Source organism: Amblyraja radiata, chromosome 27, assembly GCF_010909765.2.
Source record: "Amblyraja radiata isolate CabotCenter1 chromosome 27, sAmbRad1.1.pri, whole genome shotgun sequence".
Classification (NCBI taxonomy): domain Eukaryota; kingdom Metazoa; phylum Chordata; class Chondrichthyes; order Rajiformes; family Rajidae; genus Amblyraja; species Amblyraja radiata.
Genome location: NC_045982.1, coordinates 35,787,004 through 35,813,297, shown reverse-complemented (window position 1 = coordinate 35,813,297; position 26,294 = coordinate 35,787,004). Strand labels below are relative to the sequence as shown.

The 26,294-nt window shown below is 43.0% G+C and overlaps 1 protein-coding gene across 1 annotated transcript in view; it reads right to left on the bottom strand.

Moving 5' to 3' along the window:
- Window positions 1-21,321: 21,321 nt before the first annotated feature.
- Window positions 21,322-26,294, bottom strand: part of rspo1 (R-spondin 1) — a 282,583-nt gene continuing 277,610 nt past the window's right edge. The window contains exon 6 of the mRNA XM_033045492.1: window positions 21,322-22,026. Within this exon, the coding sequence (XP_032901383.1) occupies window positions 21,854-22,026 (173 nt within the window). The 3' untranslated portion in view covers window positions 21,322-21,853. The remainder of the gene's footprint in view (window positions 22,027-26,294) is intronic.

Below are 26,294 nucleotides of genomic sequence, written 5' to 3'. Positions count from 1 at the left end.
GGTCACGTGAGTGGGGATTTACGCTCCAGTGACCTTTCGTGAAATCACCCTATTGAGATGGGAGGTTTCCCATGGGTAATAGAGCCATACAGCGTGGAAATAGGCCCTTCGGCTCGATTACACTAGTCCAACCCACTCACGTTTGGTCCACATCGCTCTAATCCTTTCTTATCCATGTACCTGTCCAAATGTTTTTTAAATGTTACTAGACCTGTTGGGCCCTGTCTCCTCAACACGCGGTTGCGGGGGAGGGGGGGGGGGGGGGGGGGAAGCCTACGGCATTTCACACACACGCACTAACCTTTTCCCCCATCCCCCGCCCTATCCCCTCACGCATAACCCCCAACTGCACTAATGGTCGAAAGTGGTTTCCGCGTAGTCGAGGCTTCTTCTATGTTCCTGCGATTATTTCAAAAAATTCAAAAGCGGCCTCGACTAAAAATAGGTTTCCGTTTTAAAATCGGTAATTTTTTAGTCAAAGCCAGTTGTCATGCTAGTTGAAGGTGGTTGCCGGAGGTTGCAGGTAGTGGAAGGCAAGACCTCCCTGGTGGAATAAAACTGGGTGAAAAAAAGGTTAATATTAGCATAAGCATGTGACCTCTGTCACTCCTGGGCGTGCTCAATCACAGTTGCAGAGTTCTTTTAGCAGAGAAAGGTTGTAGAAATAATGGCTCCCAAAAGGCAGACTCGCAGGGGTGGGGCACAACCCTCCAAAAAGCCTGCCATGCATGTGTCACACATCAAGGAGGAGGAATGGCAGGAGGACATGCCACATGAGGAGGTAGCCCTGCATGACAGACCCCTGGCAGAGGAGAACAGGCAGGTCGAATATGTCCCCACCAACATAGCATCCTTCACTGCCACAAGTGAAGGCAGCAATAGAGCCCTCTCACCAGTCTCTGAAACTGCATCATTGGTTGTGAGAGAGGGTTGGAGGAAGATTCCGCATTACACCTTCACCAGGCAGCAGGAGGGGGACCTGGTGGAATGGTACCAGCTTAATAAGGTTCTATATGACAAGGAAAACGAGGGGTACAAGGACAGAGATTTGAAAAGGAGATTGTTCGAGGAAAAGGCGAATCAGTATCCTGGCTGCACCTGTAAGTACATGCTTATTAATTTCCTTCAGTATCTAAGACATTTTCTTTTAGCCATCAGTACAATCAGGACAGGTTAAATTAAAGATGTCAGAACCTTTCCTCCAAGAACACCTTTCATCAATGTGATTGTAAAGAATGGTATGCTGGCAATTCTGTGTAAAAACCTCCCCATTGTCTTGCAGACGAATCTCACAGATGTGTCTGATTCTTATCTCCAGACCTGCATTAGATATGCGGAAAGCAAGGCCATTAGGACATTGTTGAAATTGCTTTAAAGTGTCAACTTCTGTGGCTCTGCACCAGCTAGAACATATTATTTTACTTTAAGTAGCTCAGACATTGCAATTAGCTCAGACATCATTGCAATTAGTACAGGTTGATTTTAAGAAATCATAATTTTTAATACAAGAACACCTTTCATTTATGTGATTTTAAATAAGGGTATGCATGCAATGTTGTGTAAACACCTTCCCCATTGCCTTGCAGACAAATCTAACAGATGTGTCAGAATCTTGTCTCCAAACCTACATTAGATATGCATGAAGCAAGGCCATTAGCACATGCTTTAAAGTCAAAACCTTGTTTATCCATAACACTTCCTCCATTTTCTTCCTGGCAGCCGACAAACAACACAATCCTCTTTCGTTTCAACGTTTTTTGTCTTACACACATTCCCTTGTAAGACATGCAGGAAGTTTTCAAAAGTCACTTTGACACTTTTTTAATCTCATGCACATGATCATCTCTTTGATTGGGCCATGAACCTGCGGACCATCTATGGAAAAGATAGCGTGCAATTAACATGCCTAAATGGTATGCGTGTTTTTTGTGTTCACTTCCTCAGGGATTTAAAAGCATCCCTTGGAAGATGCAGGAGCCTTTGGCTGGTCACTTTTTCTTATTTCAAGCAGATAATAAGCTCTTTCAATGGGTCATGAACAAGAGTAGTATCTATAGGAAGCTTTTAGCCAGCAATTAACTCGTGCCTCAATGGTCATTTATTAGATGATTGTTTACCTCCTGCAGTGCCTAAACCTTTTCCTTTGGAAGAAATGAATGCACCTTTCAGAGGAGATTTTAACACAGTGTCTTGTCATCCCATGCAGATGAACAGCTCGTCCAATGGGTGAAGAGTCAAAGAACAATATTTGGGAGGATAACAACCAAGGCCACCAAGTCTGGGGCTGCTGGAAGCAACCTCACCCCAAGGCAGGTGGGTGAATGAAAAGTGTGGATTCCTGACCTTGCACATTGTGCGAGTGATAAGCAGAAAGAGCGGGCGGGACAAAGGTAATTTTTATGACATAGTAAGTCGTTATGTTGCTCACACATTTTAAGACTATCTTTATCTCTTCCCCTTTCAACAGGCGCCTCAATTGTCCGCTGTGCCCTGTGAGGAGGTGGAGGAGCCACTGGAGGGCACTTCAGCCATGAACCTTTCCACCAGTGAAGAGCGCTCCAGAAGGCGTGCTCAACGCGATACTGAAAGTTGGGAATCATCACCTGTTGGTACACCACTCCCTGACGGACGAAAAGTAGAGATGAGTTTTGTAAGTGCATCGTTTAACATTTCAGCACATTTAACATCTCATTAATCAATGCCTCCATCCACCATTGTGCTGTTTATTTTTTTATTTATGTTTCAGATCTTGGAGCAGGTGAGGGATGCCCTAAAGAAGGTAGAGGATGACCGGAGGGGTAAAACACTTCTGCAGGAGTTCCTATTTAAGATGACAGGGTTCATCGCCACCATGATTCACGTCCACCCACCTGTGCAATACATGGCAATCTGTAGGCAACTTGTAAATGATGCCATGAATCACTGCGACACGGTAACATGCAATCTAGATGTTCTGTCATTCACATGATCGTCGTGCGTCAATCTCTGTAATTTAGAAGAGATAATCACTATGATCTCATTTATGTTGCAGTATGCCCAGCCAGATCCACAACTGCAACGTCAGCGGGTGGCACCACGTCAAATTAATCCGATGGTGAATTCTGAGCAGGTACAGAATATATAATGGAAACCTTAATGATTGCACTCTTTGTCAAATTAATTCCTCAGTGAATTTTGTTAAGTTCAACTAATATATGGATCTATGTTTCAAAAGCTTTCATCAAGGCCACTGCCACAACAGATGCGAATGGGGGCACAGGCACAATTCAATGCTGGACAGGTATGAAGTTCAACAAATGAAACTTTATAAGCTTTCACTTGAATGTGATCATGTGTCATTCAAGCCCTTATAAGACAATGTAATTCATCCTGCTCCCATACGTGCTAATAAGTTGTATCAAAAAGTGGCCCATGATCTGACCGCAGAGACAATGAGATTTTTAAGAATGTGTAAACACATGTCAATTGCAGCTTTTGATGCTCAGTGTTGCGTGAAAACTTCAAAACCTGTTTTTTATTTCAGAGGCAGGACACTGACTTCCAGCCCACAGGATCTGTGTTGTCTGCAATCGCCACAGATTATTCTGATCAAGGTGTTTCCTCAAGAGGTGCATCACCTGAACCAAGGGAAGGTTTCTTCCGGGACATGGGGAATGAATAATGTGACGTTTGATGTGGTCGTTTACCATTGATTGTTGAAGTTTGTTGTTATTGCTGTTTAGACTTGTTTGTGTTTTGTTTCAAGTCATGTAATTTTAAAATTTTGATCTATGAAGCCTGTTTAAAAATGTTTTGATAATAATTTGGGTGATCACTTTTTGTAAACTTTGCACAATAAAGGTAATAATTGTTTATTCAAACCAAAATTGATGTCTAAGAAACATTTTTTCAATGTCAGCAGAACATCTCATCTCTTGAGTCTCAAAAATCATGAATAATGTTTACGGATTATTGAGAAGCCGGATCAGGGAGGGAATTCTCAGCCTCTCACATGTGCTATAATGAGTGATGAAAAACACAACGCCACGAGTGCTCTGCATTTGCAAGGGAATTTTATTGCACCTATGATGGATCAGTAAATAAAACAAGCAGCACACTAGATGGAAAACAAAGTGTTTGCACATCTCTTAAAAGGCACTGAAATCTCCAACATACAAGGGCATTTTCACACCATCTTGGTAAACGCAACACCACTACAAGTAAGGAAGTGAATTGCTAAGGAGTTTATCAAACATTGAAATAATGCTGTACATAAAAAGTAAAGCAAAAGAGCTCTTATCTGTGAAAACCTCAAATTAAGCTGTGCAATAGAATGCTTGCATAATGAAAAAAGATTAGACCATTTTTCTAAGATGAGCACAGTTTTTGGATAAAACAACTGCAAATAAGTCTTTCTGTCAAATTAATTCATCTGGAATTAAACAAAATTAGCTTGATTTCAATTGTTTTCAAAAAAAACTTTTATTTCCTTTAGTGCGGTCTCCTCCTGCAGTGCTTCACCACAGCTTGTGCAGTGTGATGCTGACGTCTGTTCCTCAAATAGCATTGTTCTGCCATGGCACACTACCCAGGGAGGGCTGAGTTTAAGTAAGAGCAGAGATGTTCTCTCTGCTCTTTGCCACCCTTGAACTGGTGTTACCTGGCAATCCCTGCAGTGATACCGTAGGTATCTCCTGCTCTCCAAGTTAACTCCTGCTCTCCAAGTACCTGTTGTTATGTTTCCCGTGCGGATGTCAACCAAGTCACCCTCCTCCATGGCTGTAGCTGATGCTGCTGCACATCTGACACGGACAACGTTGTGGAGGACACATGCTGCAAACACAATCGTCTCAACATTCTTGGGCACCTGCTCCGTAGTAGTCAGCAAGCAACGAAATCTGCTTGAGAGGATTCAAAATGCGTTTTCGACAACCCTCCTAGCCCTGGAAAGCCTATAATTAAAGATCCTCTGATCCCATGTCAAGTTCCTGTGTGGGTATGGCTTCATCATCCACGGCCTGAGTGCAAAGGCATCATCACCAACCATACTGTAGAATATGTCCGGGTTGTCGTCTCCTGGCAGAGGTTCGGGATCAGGCATGCCTGCTGTTCCATTTTCCATTGACTGCCCGAGAGGGCTCTCTCTCCAGATCCTGGCATCTGCTACACTGCAGGAATTTGTAGTCTGAGTCCACCACAGCTAGCAGTACTATGGAGTGAAAATTCTTGTAATTGTAGTATTTTGAACCTCCCTTGGGTGGACACCTGCGCCACTCTCTTCCAATCATTTGGTGTTCTGGGGCAGTCGATCACATTATCCCCATATACATCAATGATTGCCTCACAGGTCTCTCGTACAATCTTACTGATAGTGTTGTGGGCTACAAGAAAGTTGGAGCTGAGGCTCTTGTAAGAGTCCCCTGATGGCAAATCGTGGAGTGTGATGGCCAGGCGCAGTCCTGGTTCCAGTGGCTTCCTCATATAGGTCTCCTTTTTTCCCAGCAGGGGACCCACAGTTTCCTCCAGCTCATTAAACATAGAAACATAGATAGAAACATAGAAAATAGGTGCAGGAGGAGGCCATTCGGCCCTTCGAGCCAGCACCGCCATTCATTGTGATCATGGCTGATCGTCCCCTATCAATAACCCGTGCCTGCCTTCTCCCCATATCCCTTGACTCCACTAGCCCCTAGAGCTCTATCTATTTCTCTCTTAAATCCATCCAGTGACTTGGCCTCCACTGCCCTCTGTGGCAGGGAATTCCATAAATTCACAACTCTCTGGGTGAAAACGTTTTTTCTCACCTCAGTCTTAAATTACCTCCACTTTATTCTAAGACTGTGGCCCCTGGTTCTGGACTCACCCAACATTGGGAACATTTTTCCTGCATCTAACTTGACCAGTCCTTTTATAATTGTATATGTTTCTATAAGAGAACCCCTAATCCTTCTAAACTACAGTGAATACAAGCCTAGTCTTTTCAATCTTTCCTCATATGACAGTCCCGCCACCCCATGGGTCAATCTCGTGAACCTACGCTGCACTGCCTCAATCACAAGGATGACCTTCCTCAAATCAGGAGACCAAAACTGTACACAATACTCCAGATGTGGTCTCACCAGAGCCCTATCAACTGCAGAAGAACCTCTTTACTCCTATACTGAAATCCTCTTGTTATGAAGGCCAACATTCCATTAGCTTTCTTCACTGCCTGCTGTACCTGTACCCCAACTTTCAGTGACCGGTGTACAAGGACGCCCAGGTCTCGCTGCATCTCACCCTTACCTAACCTAACCCCATTGAGATAATAAACAGCTCAGGTGTGATTCGTAGAAAGTTTTTAAATGCAGACAAATCCTCATCTTGCAGCACAATCATCAGGTTAGCATACTGTCCAAGCCTCAATCTTCTTTGCAAGAAGGGCTTCACCCACTGACACCACTTCTTCTGCTTCCTCTTCACCCTTGTGCTTTCCCTTCTGCCTTTCTTGAAAGGCTGAAGCAAAAGGGCTGCTGCTGACAGCAGTAGATGTACTTATAGTAACATCCACCTAACTTGTTCCTTCCCTGCTCTCATGGTTCTGAATGATTTAAAAAAAAACCTGGGAGGCTTTTATTGTAAGAAAAACCCCATTCATGAAATCATTTCATCACGTGATCAACTGAGCTGCTGGTCGACACTGGTCATTGTTGGTTTTCAGTTTGGTTGTATGAGGTTGAAGGGGGTGTTGTTGAATCGCGGACCAATTTAACAAAGCCAGTATTCAAATTAGTCGAAGGAGGTTGCTGTCGGTTGAAGGAGGTTTTCTTCATAGTCGAGAAAGGTTTTCAACATATGCGTGGGAGGTGGTAGGAGGTTGCAGGTCACCTCGACCTTGATATTTTTTTGGGTGGGGCGCAAAGTCACCAGAGGTTTCCGTTTAGGTTTCCTAAGTGGGACAGGGGTTTTGGAAGTGAGTCAGAGGGGGAAAACAGTTGAAGAGGAGAGGCAAAGGACAGGCAGACTTAACTCAGAGTTCCCGTGGATTTTGAAGCAACAGCAACAAAGAGAAGCAGGAGAAAGCACTGATTGACTAGCCCGAGTGGGAGGAGAGTTAGAAGTGAGTCAGAGTCACAGTTTAAAACTGAGGGATTTGGTTTGTAAATTGGTAAATTAGGCAATTTATCAGTCAATATAAGCAAAACGGCTCTTGGGGAGCAGCAGTGAGGGAGCGGCTTTGTGAGAGAAGTGCCCTGTGAGTAAAGTGTGAGTCGTTGGCTCAAGAGTCTTCGGCGAGGAGGCTGAGGAGAGGAGGTTATGCAAAACGAAGAGGGAGAGATGAAAGAAGGAAATGTCAAGCAAGCTGATTCAGTGTGATGCTTGCAGTATGTGGGAAGTCAAGGACACCGCTGGTGCCGCTAGCTGCTACAAATGTGAGAAGTGCATCCAGGTACAGCTCCTGAAGGACCGTGTTGGGGAACTGGAGAAGCAAGTGGATGAGCCCAGGTTCGTCCGAGAAACTGAGTTGTTCCTCGACAAGTCCTACAGTAAGATTGTTACACCTGAGGTACTGGAATAGAGAAGGTGGGTGAAGGTGAGAATGGGAGGGAATCATGGAATGCAAAGGTCCCCGTGTGTTGTGCCTCTTGTGAACAGGTTCACCCACTTAGAAGCTGTCGGGACAGAAGACGTTATCACACTGAGCGGCGGACTGGCTTGCGAAGCAAAAAGGGCTGTTGAGCCAAATCCAAAGAGGCCAACGTCAGGCAACGCCATTGTAGTTGGAGACTCCATTGTGAGAGGTACGGACAGGGGTTTCTGCGGCAACAGATGGGATTCGAGGATGGTGTGCTGCTTTCCTGGTGCCAGGATCCAGGATGTCACGGACAGAGTGCAGAAAATCCTCAAGGGCGAAGGTGAACAGCCGGAAGTGGTAGTGCATGTCAGCACAAACGATGTCGGAAACAAGTGGATGATTATTCTGCAGAGTGACTTTAGAAAGCTCGGAAAAATGCTGAAAAGCAGGACCTCCAGGGTTGTTATCTCTGGTTTGCTTCCAGTTCCTCGTGCTGGCGAGAGCAGGAACAGGGAGATACGGGACCTGAATGTGTGGCTGAGGAACTGGTGCAGGGGGCAGGGATTTAGATTCTCAGACCACTGGGATCTGATTTGGAGTAAGGGGGAACTGTACAAAAGGGACGGATTGCATCTTAACAGGTGGGGGACCAGCATTCTGGCAGGCAGGTTTGCCACTGCTACACGAGTGGTTTTAAACTGAATAAGTGGGGTGGGGTGTCAAATGGGATAGTCGAGGACGGAGTTAAAGGGAAAGAGAGTAAAGGGATGGTGAATGACCCCAGAATTAACGGAAAGGAAGCTCACAAAGGGATAGGAGAGTATGGCCAAGTGTAATAGGGATCGATGTGAAAGGTGAGATGCGTAAGGAATTAAAAGTATTGTATATGAATGCACGAAGTATAAGAAGTAAAGTAGATGAGCTTGAGGCTCAGTTAGAGGTTGGTAGATATGACATTGTGGGGATTACTGAGACGTGGCTGCAGGAGGATCGGGCCTGGGAACTTAATATTCAGGGTTATACATCCTACGGAAAGGACAGGCAAGTGGGCAGAGGAGGGGGGGTAGCTCTGCTGGTGAGGGATGGAATTCAGTCCCTTGCGAGGGAAGACATAGGGACTGACGAGGTAGAGTCACTGTGGATTGAGTTAAGGAATTGTAAAGGCACGAAGACACTAATTGATGTTATCTACAGATCCCAAAATAGTAGCCCGGATGTAGGGTGTAAGTTGCAACAGGAGTTAAAACTGGCATGTAACAAAGGTAATGCCACCTTGTTGATGGGGGATATCAATATGCAGGTAGACTGGGAAAATCAGGTTGGTTCAGGACCCCAAGAAAGAGAGTTTGTAGAATGCCTCCGAGATGGATTCTTCGAGCAGCTTGTAATGGAGCCGACCAGAGAAAAGGCAATTCTGGATTTAGTGTTGTCCAATGAACCAGATATGATAAGAGAACTCGAGGTAAAGGAACCGCTTGGAGGCAGTGATCATAATATGATTAGTTTTAATCTGCAATTTGAGAAGGAGAACGTTAAATCAGAAGTGTCAGTGATGCAGTTGAACAAAGGGGACAATGGAGGCATGAGAGGGGAGCTGGCCAAGGTAGACTGGAAAGGGATCCTAGCAGGAATGACGGTGGAACAGCAATGGCAGGAATTTCTGGGCATAATCCAGAAGATGCAGGATCATTTCATTCCAAAAAGGGAAGAAAGATTCTAAGGGGAGTAGGAGGCAACCATGGCTGACAAGAGAAGTTAGGGATAGAATAAAACTAAAAGAAAAGATGTATAACACAGCAAAGAGTAGCCGGAAGCCAGAGGATTGGGAAACTTTCATGGGACAACAGAAGGAAACAAAACGGGCAATACGGACTGAAAAGATGAAGTACGTAAAAGACCGTAAAAGCTTCTTTAGATATGTTAAGTGAAAAAGAGTACCAAAGTCAAATGTGGGTCCCTTGAAGGCAGACACGGGTGAAATTATTATGGGCAACAAGGAAATGACAGTTGAATAGGTACTTTGGATCTGTCTTCACAAACAATCTCCCAGATGTACTGGAGAACAGAGGATCTAAGGGGGTAGAGGAACTGAAAGAGATTTTTATTAGGCGAGAAATAGTATTGGGTAGGCTAATGGGACTGAAGGATGATAAATCCCCTGGGCCTGATGGTCTGCATCCCTGGGTCCTCAGGGAGGTGGCTCTAGAAATAGTGGATGCATTGGTGATCATTTAACAATGTTCTATAGATTCAGGATCAGTTCCTTTGGATTGGAGGATCGCTAACTTTATCCCACTTTTCAAGAAAGGAGCGAGAGAGAAAACGGGGAATTACAGACCAGTTAGCCTGACTTCGGTGGTGGGAAAGATGCTGGAGTCAATTATTAAAGAGGTAATAATGGGGCATTTGGATAGCAGTAAAAGGATTAGTCCAAGTCACCATGGATTTATGAAAGGGAAATCATGCTTGACTAATCTTCTGGAATTTTTTGAGGATGTGACAAGTAAAATGGATGAAGGGGTGCCAGTGGATGTGGTGTATCTAGACTTTCAGAAAGGCTTTGATAAGGTCCCGCATGGGAGACTGGTGACTAAAATTAGAGCACATGGTATTGGGGGTAGGGTGTTGACATGGATAGAAAATTTGTTGGCAGATTAGATTAGATTAGATTATTTAATGACCACACAGTCAAACTGGTGGAATTCAGGTTCAGTACAGGATGTTACAAGGTAGGCTGATTCCCGTCAGACATAACATAAAACACAACATCTTACAATATACAGTACATGCATGGGGAGGATATGTGCTGTTATCATAGTGTGTTCAGAATTCGGATTGCGTGTGGGTAAAAACTGTTTTTAAATCGAGATGTCTTGGCGGACAGTGAGCTGTAGCGCCTTCCTGATGGCAGCAGGTGGAAGATGTGGTGTGCTGGGTGGGAGGGATCAGAGATGATTTTCTTCACCCTTGACACAGACCGTTTGTGATGGAGTGATTCTATTGATGGAAGGGTAGTGCTGATGATTTTGGATGCTTTGTTAACTATGCGTTGTAATTTATTACGGGAGTGAGTGTCTAAACTGCTGAACCAGACTGTAATTGATGAAGTGAGCATGCTTTGGATGATGGCTGTGTAGAATTTGATTAGGAGGTGTTTCTTTGCTCTAAACTTCTTGAGCTGGCGGAGGAAGAAGTGTCTCTGGTTGGCTTTTTTGTAGATGTGATTTGAATTGGTTTTCCATTTGAAGTTATTGCTTATGTGGGTGCCTAGAAATTTGTATGAGTCAGTGGTGGATATGGGTTCGCCTGAGATGAGTAGGGGGGTCTTGGGTTGTGCCTTTCGTCTGAAATCAATGATGAGTTTGTGTGTTTTTGATGTGTTAAGTGAGAGGTTATTATCTGTGCACCAAGTGACTGCTTTGTGTGTTTGAGTGCGGTAATCTGTTTCATTATTGTTCGAGATGAGACCTATGATGGTTGTGTCATCTGCATATTTATAAATTTTAACTGAACTGTGCTGGGATGTGGATTGGTTTGTGTAGAGTGAGAATAACCAGGGGGACAAGACGCAGCCCTGAGGGGATCCTGTGCTGAGGTGCAGGGGGTGAGATATTGTGTTATGTATCTTCACCCTCTGTTGTCTGTTCCAAAGGAAGCTGTAGATCCAGTGACAGATGCAGGGGTCGATGTTCATGTCCGTTAATTTATGGAAGAGTTTAACCGGGTTGATGGATCAGAAGCAAAGAGTAGGAGTGAACGGTGAACGGGGCCGCAACTGTTTACCATATATATTAATGATTTAGAAGAGAGAATTAGGAGCAACACTAGCAAGTTTGCGGATGACACAAAGCTGGGTGGCAGTGTGAACTGTGAAGAGGATGTTAGGAGGTTGCAGGGTGACCTGGACAGGCTGAGTGAGTGGGCAGATGCGTGGCAAATGCAGTATAATATAGATAAATGTGAGGTTATCCATTTTGCGGCAAAAACAAGGGGGCAGATTATTATCTCAATGGGGTTAGGTTAGGTAAGGGGGAGGTGCAGCAAAACCTGGGCGTCCTTGTACACTGGTCACTGAAAGTTGGCTTACAGGTACAGCAGGCAGTGAAGAAAGCTAATGGAATGTTGTCCTTCATAACAAGAGGATTTCAGTATATGAGTAAAGAGGTTCTTCTGCAGTTGTATAGGGCTCTGGTGAGACCACATCTGGAGCATTGTGTACAGTTTTGGTCTCCTAATTTGTGGAAGGACACCTTGTGATTGAGGCAGTGCAGCGTAGGTTCACGAGAGTGATCCCTGGGATGGCGGGACTGTCATATGAGGAAAGATTGAAAAGTCTCGGCTTATATTCACTGTAGTTTAGAAGGATGAGGGGGTATCTTATAGAAACATATAAAATTATAAAAGGACTGGACAAGCTAGATGCAGGAAAAATGTTCCCAATGTTGGGCGAGTCGAGAACCAGGGGCCACAGTCTTAGAATAAAATGGAGGTCATTTAAGACTGAGGTGAGAAAAAACTTTTTCACCCAGAGTGTTGTGAATTTATGGAATTCCCTGCCACAGGGGGCAATGGAGGCCAAGTCACTGGATGGATTTAAGAGAGAGTTAGATAGAGCTCTAGGGGCTAGTGGAGTCAAGGGATATTGGGAGAAGGCAGGCACGGCTTATTGATAGGGGACGATCAGCCATGATCATAATGAATGGCGGTGCTGGCTCGAAGGGCCGAATGGCCTCCTCCTGCACCTATTTTCTATGTTTCTATGTTTCTATGATGGTTCCCAGGAACTTAAAAGATTCCACAGATGTGACTGTGGTGTTGTTGATGGTGAGTGGGGTGAGGAGCTCTCCTAAAGTCTACAATCAATTCCACTGTCTTAAGAGCATTGAGCTCCAGGTTGTTCCAATTACATTCTCTCAATGTTTGTGAATTAGTGGATGTCTGTAGTGTTACACACATATGATGCTATTCTTCTCCTCAGATTGTGATGTTCAATTCCTTTTCCCTTCCACTTAAATTTTACATAAAATGTAGTTTTACCCTTAAAATATGGTAAAGTTTAGAAATAATCCTTGATGTTTTTTGATGATACGCTTTAACTACCACTCTACCACTGGATTACGTTCTTCTAGTGCCTCCCTTTTTACTTTTTTATTGTAATAATCTCTCAGTTGGAGGTATCTAAACAAGTCTTGGTTCCGAAGTGCAAATCTATCCTTCAAATCTTGAAAACTTCTTAGGTCTCCGTTTTCAGTAACAGTTCAAAATGCAGTCATTCCTTTTTTCATCCACTCTTTAAATGTTTAAATGTTCATCCCTGGTTTGAATTCACTATCCAAAGCTATCCATCTTAATAATCTCTGTCCTTTATTGAGTTTAGGTTGTCTGGTAAGAGTGAACCAAGTTTCTTAAGTAAATATCGTTATTGGATCGATTATACTCCTGATATATCCAGGAAGCGCTTTTTCTCCCAAGAATGTTTGGAAGTCAGGGATATATGTCTCAATCTCTTTCCACCGAGCTATATAGCTGTCCTCACACCAATTAATTAGTGGTCAAAGTTGGGCTGCATAGAAATATATCCTAAAATTTGTAAGTGCCATTCCACCTTTGTCCATATAACCATATAACCATATAACAATTACAGCACGTAAACAGGCCATCTCGACCCCTCTAGTCCGTGCCGAACACATAATCTCCCCTAGTCCCATATACCTGCGCTCAGACCATAACCCTCCATTCCTTTCCCATCCATATAACTATCCAATTTATTTTTAAATGATAAAAACGAACCTGCCTCCACCACCTTCACTGGAAGTCCCTTGGCAACTGGAGTGTAGTGTATCAAACTCTGGCCTTCTTTCCTCCCCAAATAAATCTAGATATTAATTTATCCCATTCCGTGAATTGTTGTAATGGTACCTCTATTGTCAGAGATTGAAACATGTACAATAGCCTTGGTAAAATATTCATTTTCACCACATTTATCTTACTACTAAAATCCATTGGGTAGGTGGACCATCTTTCTATATCCTTTCTTACGTTTTGGTTGATATGATTATAATTGGCCCCATATAACGTTGATATATTTTTTGTTATATGTACCCCTAGGCATTTGATTGATTTTGAATCCCATTTAATATTATACTTTTGCTTGATTTCTTCTGGTGGAGCACAATTAAAAAAGAGAATTTGAGTTTTTGAAATATTCACTTTATATCCTGCATAAAAATTAAATTTCTCTATGATCCCCATCACCCTTTGAAAGATACATCATTACGTAATCTGCAAAAAGGCCAATTTTATGTTCTCTGTCTCGTATAGTTACTCCCCTCAGTTCCATATCTTGATGAATCGCTTGTGCCAATGGTTCAATATATATAACAAACAGGGTAGGGCTAAGACGACATCCCTGTCTCGTTCCTCTTCCTAACACAAATCTCTCAGTTAAGGACCCTTCACCTTTATCTTGCAGTAGGATGCTGGTAAATTACTTTAATAACTTGAATTGAATCTTCGGTAAAGCCAAATCTTTCTAGTGTTTGATATAAGAATTCCCAATTAACCCTATCGAAAATCTTTTCTGCATCTAGGTTTATCAGGACAGCGCGCATACTTTCCTTTTGAATCTTGTGTATTATATGTAGGGTTCTTCTAATACTGTGTTTGTCTGCCTATTAGAAAAACAGTCTGGTCTTCATCAATTAAATCTGGCATGAACTTTTCAAATCATTTGGAGATAATTGAAGAATATAATTTATGGTCCACATATAGAATTGATATTTAGAATCGGTCTGTAGTTGGTACAATTTTCCTTGTCTTTAGAAACATAGACATAGAAACATAGAAAATAGGTGCAGGAGTAGGCCATTCGGCCCTTCGAGCCTGCACCGCCATTCAATATGATCATGGCTGATCATCCAACTCAGTATCCTGTACCTGCCTTCTCTCCATGTTCCCACGCCCCCTGTTCCCTTTAGCCTTTGTTCTCTTTTGGGATTAATATTATAATTGCCTCTTTCCATGACGGGGGTGTCTTGCCTTCTTTGATAATCCAGTTAAAGGTTCTCAGAAGAAGTGGGTTCAGCTCATTCCGAAATATTTTATACCATTCTATAGGGAAACCGTCGCTGCCTGGGGCCTTGTTTGTTTTCATCCCACCAGTTGTCTTCTCTATCTCCTCCAGTGATATTCTGTTTAGTAATCTTGTCAAAGGTAATGGGGAGTAGTCAGGCCAATGGGGTTGAGAGGGCAAAATAGATCAGCCATGATAGAATGACAGAGAAGATTCTATGGGCCAAAAGACCTAACTCTGCTCTTATGATTTATGAACAACACTAAATATTATCTTTAAAAAGAAATCAGAACAACCTTTTCTCCACAATATTCTGATATTCTGCTTGAAATGCTGTGAAATGTTGCTTTTAGCCCTAGCTCTCTTAGATCAATTGTCTATGTCATTATTAAACTCCCTCATCTGTTTAAACTAGAACAAAATATTTGACTAATGTACCCTTTCAATTGGTTTAGTAATGTTATGCCCTTTCACCCAACTGTTGCGATTGGCATTTTTGCTGTTCACCCATGCATGCAATTTTAGTATTCTTAGATTATTTTGGAATGAATGATAAACTGGATCCCACTCTCTGACTTTGGTTTTAACATGGATGTTAATTTTAAGCATGTGTATTCTTGACGAAATAGCCACTCTGAACCACTGTTATCAAATGGCTGATCAGACATTAACCATAAGACACCTACATAAATTGATATAGAGGTCCTGCACATAAATTGCACTTCTGTTGTCAGTGACATTGGTCATCGTTGTATGCATCCATCAGCATTCCCTGATCAATTTTACTTCGTCAATTATTATGATACAACTATCTTTCAGCATTGGACTAATAGGCTTCTTATCTTGTGCATTATCTTGACTTCTATCCCCCCAAAAATCCAATGGACCATTTGTTAGCACAAACTAAAATCTTTTGTGGCTATTGTTATGTACTCATTCCAGATTTAGGACTAAGATTTGCACAAAGTTGTTAAGCTCAAATGACACTAAATATAAAAAATAATCAGTTGTCAAATTCCAAGTTACTGCAAGACTTTACGGACCCGACTCCAGAGCTGTAGCGGCGTTGCGGCGTTCCAGTGGCGGACCCGACTTCAGAGCTGTGGCGGCGTTCCAGCGGCGGCGGCGGTGCGGCTTCGGGACTGTGGCGGCGTTCCGGCAGCGGCGGCCCGACTTCGGAGGCTCGGCCGCGGGCCCAGTGGACGACAACATCGGGGGCCTGGATCGCCTCAGCGCAGAGGGAGAACAAGGAGGGAAGAGACAAAGACTTTAAGACTTTTGTCTTCCATCACAGTGAGGAGGTGCCTGGTGAACTCGCTGTGGTGGATGTTAAATTTGGGTATATTGTGTGTTTTGTTTTTTATTATATGTATGACTGCAAGGCAACGAAATTTCGTTCAGACCGAAAGGTCTGAATGACAATAAAGGATACTTTCAGTTCAAGAAGGAACTGCAGATGCTGGAAAATCGAAGGTACACAAAAATGCTGGAGAAACTCAGTGGGTGCAGCAGCATCTATGGAGCGAAGGAAATAGGTGACATTTCGGGCCGAGACCCTTCTTCAGACTGAGGGTGACGTTTCGGGCTGAAACCCTTCTTCAGACTGATCCGGATCAGTCTGAAGAAGGGTTTCGGCCCGAAACGTCACCTATTTCCTTCGCTCCATAGATGCTGCTGCACCCGCTGAGTTTCTCCAGCATTTTTGTGTACCAAACAGGGCCGGCGTTAAGCCGATTTGACCGATTTCTCCCAATTGGGCCCCGCGCCTAATGGGGGCCCCGCACTAATGTTCAGTATTTCGTACGGAAATACGAATTCACTTTGTTAAATAAAGATTTTTTTTAATTCGCCATCCGGTTTTTTTTAAACGAACATGCATAACAACGGCTGCACGGCCATCATACACAAACGATTTGTTAACTAGTGCTGTTAGCACTTCTTAACGGTAAGTAGTTAACACCTTAGGTACACAAAATAGCTGGGGAAACTCAGCGGGTGCAGCAGCATCTATGGAGCGAAGGAAATAGGCGACGTTTCGGGCCGAAACCCTTCTTCAGACTGGATAGACTTTATGTCTATCTTCCTCCACAGTAGTTAACACCTTGTTATGCGATGTCATGAATCTGCATCTATCCACATTCCTCAGTAAATGTTATAGTGTTTTGAACAAGTATTAATGACGCCGTGTTCAAAAGGGAACTGCAGATGCTGGAATATCGAAGGTACACAAAATTGCTGGGGAAACTCAGCGGGTGCAGCAGCATCTATGGAGCGAAGGAAATAGGCGACGTTTCGGGCCGAAACCCTTCTTCAGACTCATTTAATGACGCCGTGTTCCTTTGAATAAAATTCACGCGGCGTCATTAATACTTGTTTAAAACACAATTACATTACTGAGGAATGTAGATCGATGACACGTTGGGAATTTCATTTAACTCACCATCATGAGTGAGGGCCCCGGACCGCGAGAAGGGGCTTCTTCCTGGTGGGCAGGTTAGTCATTCACCTACCGACCCACGTTGTGTCTCTCTGTCTTTCGCTCACTCCCTCCCTCCCTCTTTCTCTCGCGCTCTCTCTCCCGCTCCCCGTCTCGTCTCTCTCTAGCTCTCCTACTCCCTCTCTATCACCCTGTCCCCTCAGCATTCCCGGAATCATTGATGTTTAGCGGTAGACAAAAATGCTGGAGAAACTCAGCTGGTGAGGCATTCGCCTGGCCCGCTGAGTTCCTCCAGCACTCTGTGTTTTTTGTTTGGCTCTGAAGTTGAAGGTGGCTCAGCGGGACGGGCAGCGGCTCTGGGGAGAGGGTTGTGTTTCTGGTCGAGACCCTTCTTCAGACAATCACAAGTAGTCTCACCGACGCGAGTTCAGTTCGGTCTGAAGAAGGGTCTTCTCTCCAGAGTCGCTGCGCTGCCTGTCTGCTGAGTTACTCCAGCTTTATGTCTATCTTCAATTTCAGAGAAATACAATTTCTCACGGGGGGCTTATAACGTCTCTAAACCCCTCTGGGACCCTCTGAACACCTCTAAACCCCCTCTAGCCCCCCTATTTCCCTCTATTCCCCTCTAAACAATTGTAAACACACCTGAACCCATCTGAAGCCCTCTAAACATCTCTAAACCGTTTAAACCCCCTAAGGCCGGCCATGCACGCACACACACAGACGCATACACACAAACACACACACTCAGTCACACAAACACAGAGACACAATCGCATACACTCATAAACACACACACACACACACACACACACACACACACATTCAATCTTTCAAAGTGCCGCTCATTTTATTAGATGTGTGACACTTTCATATAGTTTTTCAAAATTTTAGTATATCAAGCATTTAATGTTTTTTTTGGTTAAAGACGAGCATACTACACGAAATATAAACATACATAAATTTTTACTTTTCTAGAGTAGGGGCCCCGCCATCAATTTTCTAATTGGGCCCCGCAATTCCTAGCACCGGCCCTGGTACCAAAGGATACTTTGACTTTGACTTGGAACATTTAGTAGAAACATTTGGACAGGTACATGGATAGGACAGGTTTAGGCAGGTGGGACCAGTTGAAATGGGACATGTAGGTCGGTGTGGTCAAGTTGGGCAGAAGGCCCTGTTTCCACACTGTAAGATTCTATGATTCTAAGACATTTTTTGCTATTCTGCCATACACTTTCTAGGAGGAAAAGGTGTTTAAGGGGCTGTCCCACTGCGGCCCGCTAATCTGCGAGTTTAGAAGAGTTTGCCCTCGACTCAAACTCGCAGCATGGTCAACATGTGGTCCTAGGAGGTCCTATGAGGTCACTGGAACTTTCCTTCATGCTCGAGGGAAGTTTCCAAATACTCGCGGCCTCGGCTAGGTCGCGGAAATTTTTTAGCATGTTGAAAAATTTTCCACAAGTAAAAATTGGTGGGCATGGTTCTTTTGAACTCGTAGTGCAGTGGAGTGGGGTCGCTATGTATTACAGGCAATCTCCTTCGCTGACCGGGCATTTTACTTGGCTCATTGGAGTTTTCAGGACCCAGGAAAACCGACAAGCTTTGTTAAACGTTGTCTGACTTCTTGTGCAGCCGTCTTTTGCCTTCCTCTTCATTGCAGGTGTGAATTTCAGACAGAGTTCCCTCGCTTTCCCTGGCCCCTGCCTTTGCGATGTGTTTGTGTGTGTGTGCAGTCGGTCGAACCAGCTCACTGTTTCATCGCTGACAGTCGATCCAGCTCGAGGTTTGTCAGGCGAGTGCCCTCGAGCTTGAATGTCGAAGACAGTCTCCTGAACTCGTGGATTAGGTCGCCGCAGTGGGACAGCCCTGGTGCCAACGTGTCACAAAAATTGCTGATCATCAGCATTGGGGTAAAGCAAGTCAGATTTTCTGAACTCTTGCAGGCACAGATAAGCTGACAAACCTTCCTGAAATAACTGGTCAACGAGTAAATGGTGAGCACTGGGAAACTGAACAAAATATTCTCTGTTGTCGGAAGGAACTGCAGATTGTTCAAGTTCAAGTTCAAGTGAGTTTATTGTCATGTGTAGGACAATGAAATAGGACAATGAAATTCTTGCTTTGCTTAAGCACACAGAAAAATAGTGAGGCATTTACTATTGCTGGTTTACATTGCTGGTTTAAACTGAAGATAGACACAAAATGCTGGAATAATTCAGCAGGACAGGCTGCATCTTTGGATAGAAGGGGAGGTCATTTAAGACTGAGGTGAGAAAAATCTTTTTCACCCAGTGAGTTGTGAATTTATGGAATTCCTTGCCACAGAGGGCAGTGGAGGCCAAGTCACTGGATGGATTTAAGAGAGAGTTAGATAGAGCTCAAGGGTGGAGTCAAGGGTTATGGGGAGAAGGCAGGCACGGGTTATTGATAGGGGACGATCAGCTATGATCACAATGAATGATGGTGCTGGCTCGAAGGGCCGAATGGCCTCCTCCTGTACCTATTTTCTATGTTTCTATGTTTCTATGAGTGACGTTTGGGGTCGAGACCCTTCTTCAGACTGAATCAGGAGAGAGGGAGATACTGAGATAAGGAAAAGTAAGGTGTGAAAACAAGACTAAAGGGATGTAGATGAAGGAAAATGTAGAATAGATCATTGTTAGCTGGGAGAATGTAACAACAAAGCAAAGATAACATTTAAATGAGGGCAGTCAGGCTAGTCAGAGAACTGGGAAGAGGGAGTGATTGAGAGAGAGGGAAGGCAAAGATTACTTGAAAGGTCAATATTCACACCATGGGGTGTAAGCTGCCCAAGCTAAATATGATGTGTTGTTCCTCCAATTTGCGATTGGCCTCACTCTGACAATGGAGGAGGCTCAGGACAGAAAGGTCAGTGTGGGAATGGGAGGGTGAGTTAAAGTGTTTGGCAACCGGGAGATCAGGTAGGTTTAGGCGGGTTGAGTGGAGGTGTGTCTTCACACACTTGACCACACTTTATTATAGAACTGTAATTCAAAAAGGGAAATAAAATAAGTAAATAATGGTGACAATGGCACTAGGTAATTGGGTGTCAATATACAGCAAATGTTGCCATGTCAATATGAACAGTAAAAGTATATATCTGAAACAAAAAGCAGTTAATTTAAACTGTGAAATGTGAGATCTGAAAGTATCCTAAGATTTGGTGGATAGAAGAGATATAATGATCACACTTTGTTTACTAAACGTGAGACGCCTGTTCCCAACTGGGTGAGACCTCAGAGACCTGGTCGATTCCATTTTTGCCTATCATTGTACGGGCTGCATCAACTGCAGTGTTTTCTTTCCCACTAGGATGCTCCTGAGCATATTCATGGCCTCTCCTATTTCTCATCTATGTTCTGACCCTCAGGAACAATGTACAGTGGCAACTCAACCCAAAAACTGCACATCTTTGAGGAAATCAGAGCAACTAGTGGAAATCCACACAGTCACAGTCAGAATGTGCAAACTCGACACAATGTGCAAACCTGAGCCTCTGATGCTGCGAGTAATGGGATCTATTGGCTGTGTCATGGTGCCATTTTGTCCTAATTATACCAAGACGTGTTCAGCATTACTCCCATAGGCTTAAATCTTTCACATGCTGAATTCTTTGCCAGTATGATTGCTCCAAGCCTACTGCACTCAGATGTTTGCCTGCCTCTGATTCTGATCGCTTGAGTTTAGCCGGAGATGTTTGCTGAAATGAATGGCTTGGAGGGCAGACAGGACTGAAACTGTTACACAATTGCTTCAGCTCAGAGCTCTGTGTCAGATGTTTTTGTTTTGACAACTTTATAGTTATATAAGTAATAGAGAGTCGAGCACCAGAGGCCACAGTCTCAGAATAGAAGGACGTACCTTTAGAAAAGAGATGAGGAGGAATTTATTTAGTCAGAGGGTGGTGAATGTGTGGAATTCATTGCCCATGATGGATGTGAAGGCCAAATCAATTGATATTTTTAAGGCAGAGATTGATAGATTCTTGAGTAGTACTGGTATCTGGGGTTAGGGGGAGAAGTTGAAAGAATGGGGTTGAGAGGGAGAGATAGATCAGCCGTGATTGAATGACGGAGTAGACTTGATGGGCCGAATGGCCTAATTTTGCTTCTACAACTTATGACCTTATGAACTATATCAAGTGCCAGATCATGCAGATTACTAAAGAAAGGAGTCTTGAATTAAGATAAAAGTATCATGTTATATGTCGAAGCACTAAAGAAAACAAGAGCCACTTTAGAGTAAAGTAATTAATCAATTTCAAATTGTTATATGTTTTTATTGCCTTATTTTAATTTGAAATATATTTTAAAGCAGTTTAATGATGCATCATTCTAACATTCTGTTAGTAAATTAGGTTTACATCTTTCATTCAATGCAGTGACCAACTGCCCAAAATAATTGCAGAAATATCTGCACAATTCCAGAAGCCATTATGTCAAAGTCATTCCTTCCCTCCCTAGAACAGTCATCTCCGTTGGTTCTGCAGCAGGCCTGCTCTATAATATTCAGTCACTGTTTTCATGGAAGTTCCTAACAAAATCCTCTGGAAGATTGTGTCCACTGGACTATTTAATACCCATTTCATTCCATTTTCAGATATACACTGAAGCCAGGTGCAATGGGGTTGCAATATTTAAGTCCTCAAAACGATAATGTCAATTCTTTTCAGTTACAGTTAGAGTAGCAAGAGGCTGTATTTATTTCTCACTGCAGCAGTGCTTCAGGTCTGAGAGCTGACTTATATGCATCAGCATTAAAGTGTCTGTGTTGAAAGTTAAGGCTGTTATTGACTGGTGCTGGGGGTCGTTTCAGGAAGTGCCTTTCCTTGTTGTCCTTTCTTCTTCTTACTGCCGGCCTTGCTCTCCTTCTTGCTGTGCCGACTACCACCTTCTTTGTTCCTTTTGCCTTTCTTTCCGGGTTTCTGTTTGTCTTTTCTTCCATTTCCTTTTCCTCGTCCTGTTGCAGAAAGACACACTGTCATTATTACTTTGCAAAAAAAGCCTCCTACTGCATTTATACACACTGAGGAAGAGCAACTATCCTGATGGGTGGTGAGTGCTCTCACAAGATGGATAAATGTCAATGTTAAGGATACACAGGATTACACAAGGAAAGACAAAAACATTTTGTGAAATTTATCATTGAACATTTTGATCATAGTGTCATAGAGTGTGGAAACAGGCCGTTCAGCTATACTTGTCCCACCTGCCCGCATTTGGTCCAAATCCCTCCAAACCTCACCTATCCATTTACCTGTCTAAATATTTCTTAACTTTTGCAATAGTCCCTGCCTCAACTACCTCCTCCAGCAGCGTGTTTCATACACCTACCACCCTTTACATGCAAAAGTTACCCCTCAGGTTCCTATTAAATCTTTCCCCCTCACCTTAAATCCATGTCAGCTGGTTCTCGATTCCCCTACTGTGCCAAGAGACTCTGTGTGTCTCTCATGATTTTGTACACCTCTATAAGACTAAGGATGCGAAGAATTCATAGAAAAATGGAAAGGTTTAGATGGTTATGGGCCAAATGATGGCCTATGTGGATGGCCATCTTGATCGGTGGGCAAGTTGAGCCAAAGGGCCGGTTACCATACTGTGTGACTCGATTTCAGGTATAGAATTTGAGCAGGAACATTGGGAGATGTGAGGGGGAAGAGCGGGATAGTTTGCACATCATATAAATGAGTTCCATTGAGTGATTGATTTTACGTGGTGCAATTGAATGAAGTTAAACACGTAGCTGTTCACTGTGAGGGCAGATTCAGCGAGTGTGAGGAGGGATGTGAATGATGGCACTATTCTAGGGGGAAATACAATATTCTCAGTCAGTGCTGATGGTGGAAGTGGGAGAGGATAGGGATCCATGGTCAAAATGACCAAAAATGCTGGAAAAATGAAACTTACAGGCTGGGGATCCATTAAAAATAGGAAATCTTAGTGCTAAGGAAATGTGAAGATGTAAAACAATGGGACTGGGGAAGAAGAAACAAAAAGTTTGCATTGTAGACAATGGAAAGCATGAAATATTAATTGGCATAAGGGTATGTTGGTTCAAAACAAAAGAGGGCAGTAATGGGACACAAATAGGCTGAGCAGTTAGAAGATGCCTCATTTGCTAATACTGTAAGTTCTCAAATGTAGTTCAGACCATTTTCACTATATTGTGTATTCTGTACTAGAGGCAAGAACATAAAGTGATGAAGAATACCACACCAAGTGACATTTTTATCACTTGTGAGAACATTTCCTTATCAGTGAAATTTCATATTTTAATGAAGGTTTAGATGCTGTATCTTTCCCTCTCAATACCATTCTCCTGCCTTCACATTATGTTAAAATGTATTTTGTGTGTCTTGTTGCTTTTTATTGGCATGACTGTATGGCAAATCAAATTCCTCATATGGTGCAAAACATACTTGGCTAATAGAGTAATGATTATGATCTACAATTCCTTCCTATAAAGTACTGAGAATCCATATACTGAACTACCAATCCAAACCCTAAAAACTTTCAGCGTCCATGTAACAAAGAAACACAGATACATCACTATTGTTTAAAAATGGGTGAGCATCCACATGTCATTTTCCAAATTCACAGCACCTTTTACCCTATTCAGTGACTGTTTTCCCCCTCTCCCACCTCACACACAGCAACATCTACACATGCTGATCTGCATCAGCCCCAAGAAACATGGGGTCTAATGTAACTGCACGCTAAAAAGAAGCAGCCAGCTGTCCACGAGCAGGAACTGAGAGGCTTCATTTATTGTCATGGTGAGGGGAATAATTGTGGACTTTGAAATCAAGTGATAGGAGATCTTTGCCAATAATACAGGGAGATGGTTCCTGGCACTTGATAAGAACGTTAAAAGGGGAACGCTGAATAACCATATAACCATATAACAATTACAGCACGGAAACAGGCCATCTCGACCCTTCTAGTCCGTGCCGAACACATAATCTCCCCTAGTCCCATATACCTGCGCTCAGACCATAACCCTCCATTCCTTTCCCATCCATATAACTATCCAATTTATTTTTAAATGATAAAAACGAACCTGCCTCCACCACCTTCACTGGAAGCTCATTCCACACAGCTACCACTCTCTGAGTAAAGAAGTTCCCCCTCATGTTACCCCTAAACTTCAGTCCCTTAATTCTCAAGTCATGTCCCCTTGTTTGGGTCTTCCCTACTCTCAGTGGGAAAAGCCTTTCCACGTCAACTCTGTCTATCCCTCTCATCATTTAAAAAACCTCTATCAAGTCCCCCCTTAACCTTCTGCGCTCCAAAGAATAAAGCCCTAACTTGTTCAACCTTTCTCTGTAACTTAGTTGCTGAAACCCAGGCAACATTCTAGTAAATCTCCTCTGTACTCTCTCTATTTTGTTGACATCCTTCCTATAATTAGGCGACCAAAATTGTACACCATACTCCAGAATTGGCCTCACCAATGCCTTGTACAATTTTAACATTACATCCCAACTTCTATACTCAATGCTCTGATTTATAAAGGCCAGCACACCAAAAGCTTTCTTTACCACCCTATCTACATGAGATTCCACTTTCAGGGAACTGTGCACAGTTATTCCCAGATCCCTCTGTTCACCTACATTCTTCAATTCCCTACCATTTACCATGTACGTCCTATTTTGATTTGTCCTGCCAAGATGTAGCACCTCACACTTATCAGCATTAAACTCCATCTGCCATCTTTCAGCCCACTCTTCCAACTGGCATAAATCTCACTGTAGACTTTGAAACTCTACTTCATTATAACATATAACATATAACAATTACAGCACGGAAACAGGCCATCTCGACCCCTCTAGTCCGTGCCGAACACATAGTCTCCCCTAGTCCCATATACCTGCGCTCAGACCATAACCCTCCATTCCTTTCCCATCCATATAACTATCCAATTTATTTTTAAATGATAAAAACGAACCTGCCTCCACCACCTTCACTGGAAGCTCATTCCACACAGCTACCACTCTCTGAGTAAAGAAGTTCCCCCTCATGTTACCCCTAAACTTCAGTCCCTTAATTCTCAAGTCATCCGCAACCCCACCTATCTTAGTATCATCTGCATACTTACTAATCCAATTTACCACACCATCGTCCAGATCATTGATGTACATGACAAACAACAGTGGACCCAACACAGATCCCTGTGGCACCGCACTCGTCACTGGCCTCCAACTTGACAAACAGCCATCCACCATTACTCTCTGGCATCTCCCATTCAGCCACTGTTGAATCCATCTTGCTACTCCACCATTAATACCCAACCATTGAACCTTCTTAACCAACCTTCCATGAGGAACCTTGTCAAAGGCCTTACTGAAGTCCATATACACAACATCCACTGCTTTACCCTCATCAATTTCCCGAGTAACATCTTCAAAAAAAAAAAGCAGGAGAATGCAGGAGAAATTCCTAGACATCTGTATAGCATCACAATGAAGCCCCCTGGGTCCTGCTTCACTATATATGCAAAGGTTCCCTCTTCAATATATATTCAGAGGTCCCTTTAAATAATTATGATCTGTACAACTTCTCAATTGCTGTTAGAACCATTATTGACAATGACAGAACCCCTCTGAGCCAACTACCATGAAGTTGTTTACAATATCCAGACCACTTTCTGCATTAATCTTAACAGATGAAGAGTTTGGCTCAGTGTGGCTGATTTGATTCAGATTAACTTTTGTTCTTGGGTTTATATGTTTAACTCACAACACCAAAGGACATTTTCAAGAATATCGCAGGATGTAAGTGTTTAACTAGGACATTGCTCATGAGCAACTAGCACGTAATGTTAAATTGAAAACCAATGTTATTTGGGAAATGTATTCTAGGACATGATACTTACTGGTAGCCAAGAATAAAGGCCTCCAGAAATGACACCCACTTATTAGCCATCCCAAGTGAATGTCATCAACATTACAACACTGTAAGAAACATAAGCAACCTAAACATTAACCAAACCGGGAAGGGGAGTAAAGTGAAGGGAGATTTTGATGCCAATAGAACAATTGTAAACATTTATAGACTAGGAGGTCAATTAGATAGTTAACCTTTAAGTGAGAAGGAGTAATATTATACATTACACTATCTGTCATGTAATACACACATTATCTGTAATTGAGGAGAATTGGAGGCAATTATGTGTTGGAAGAATGAGATAATGTGTCAATTACCAAGACATAGCCACAGGAAAAT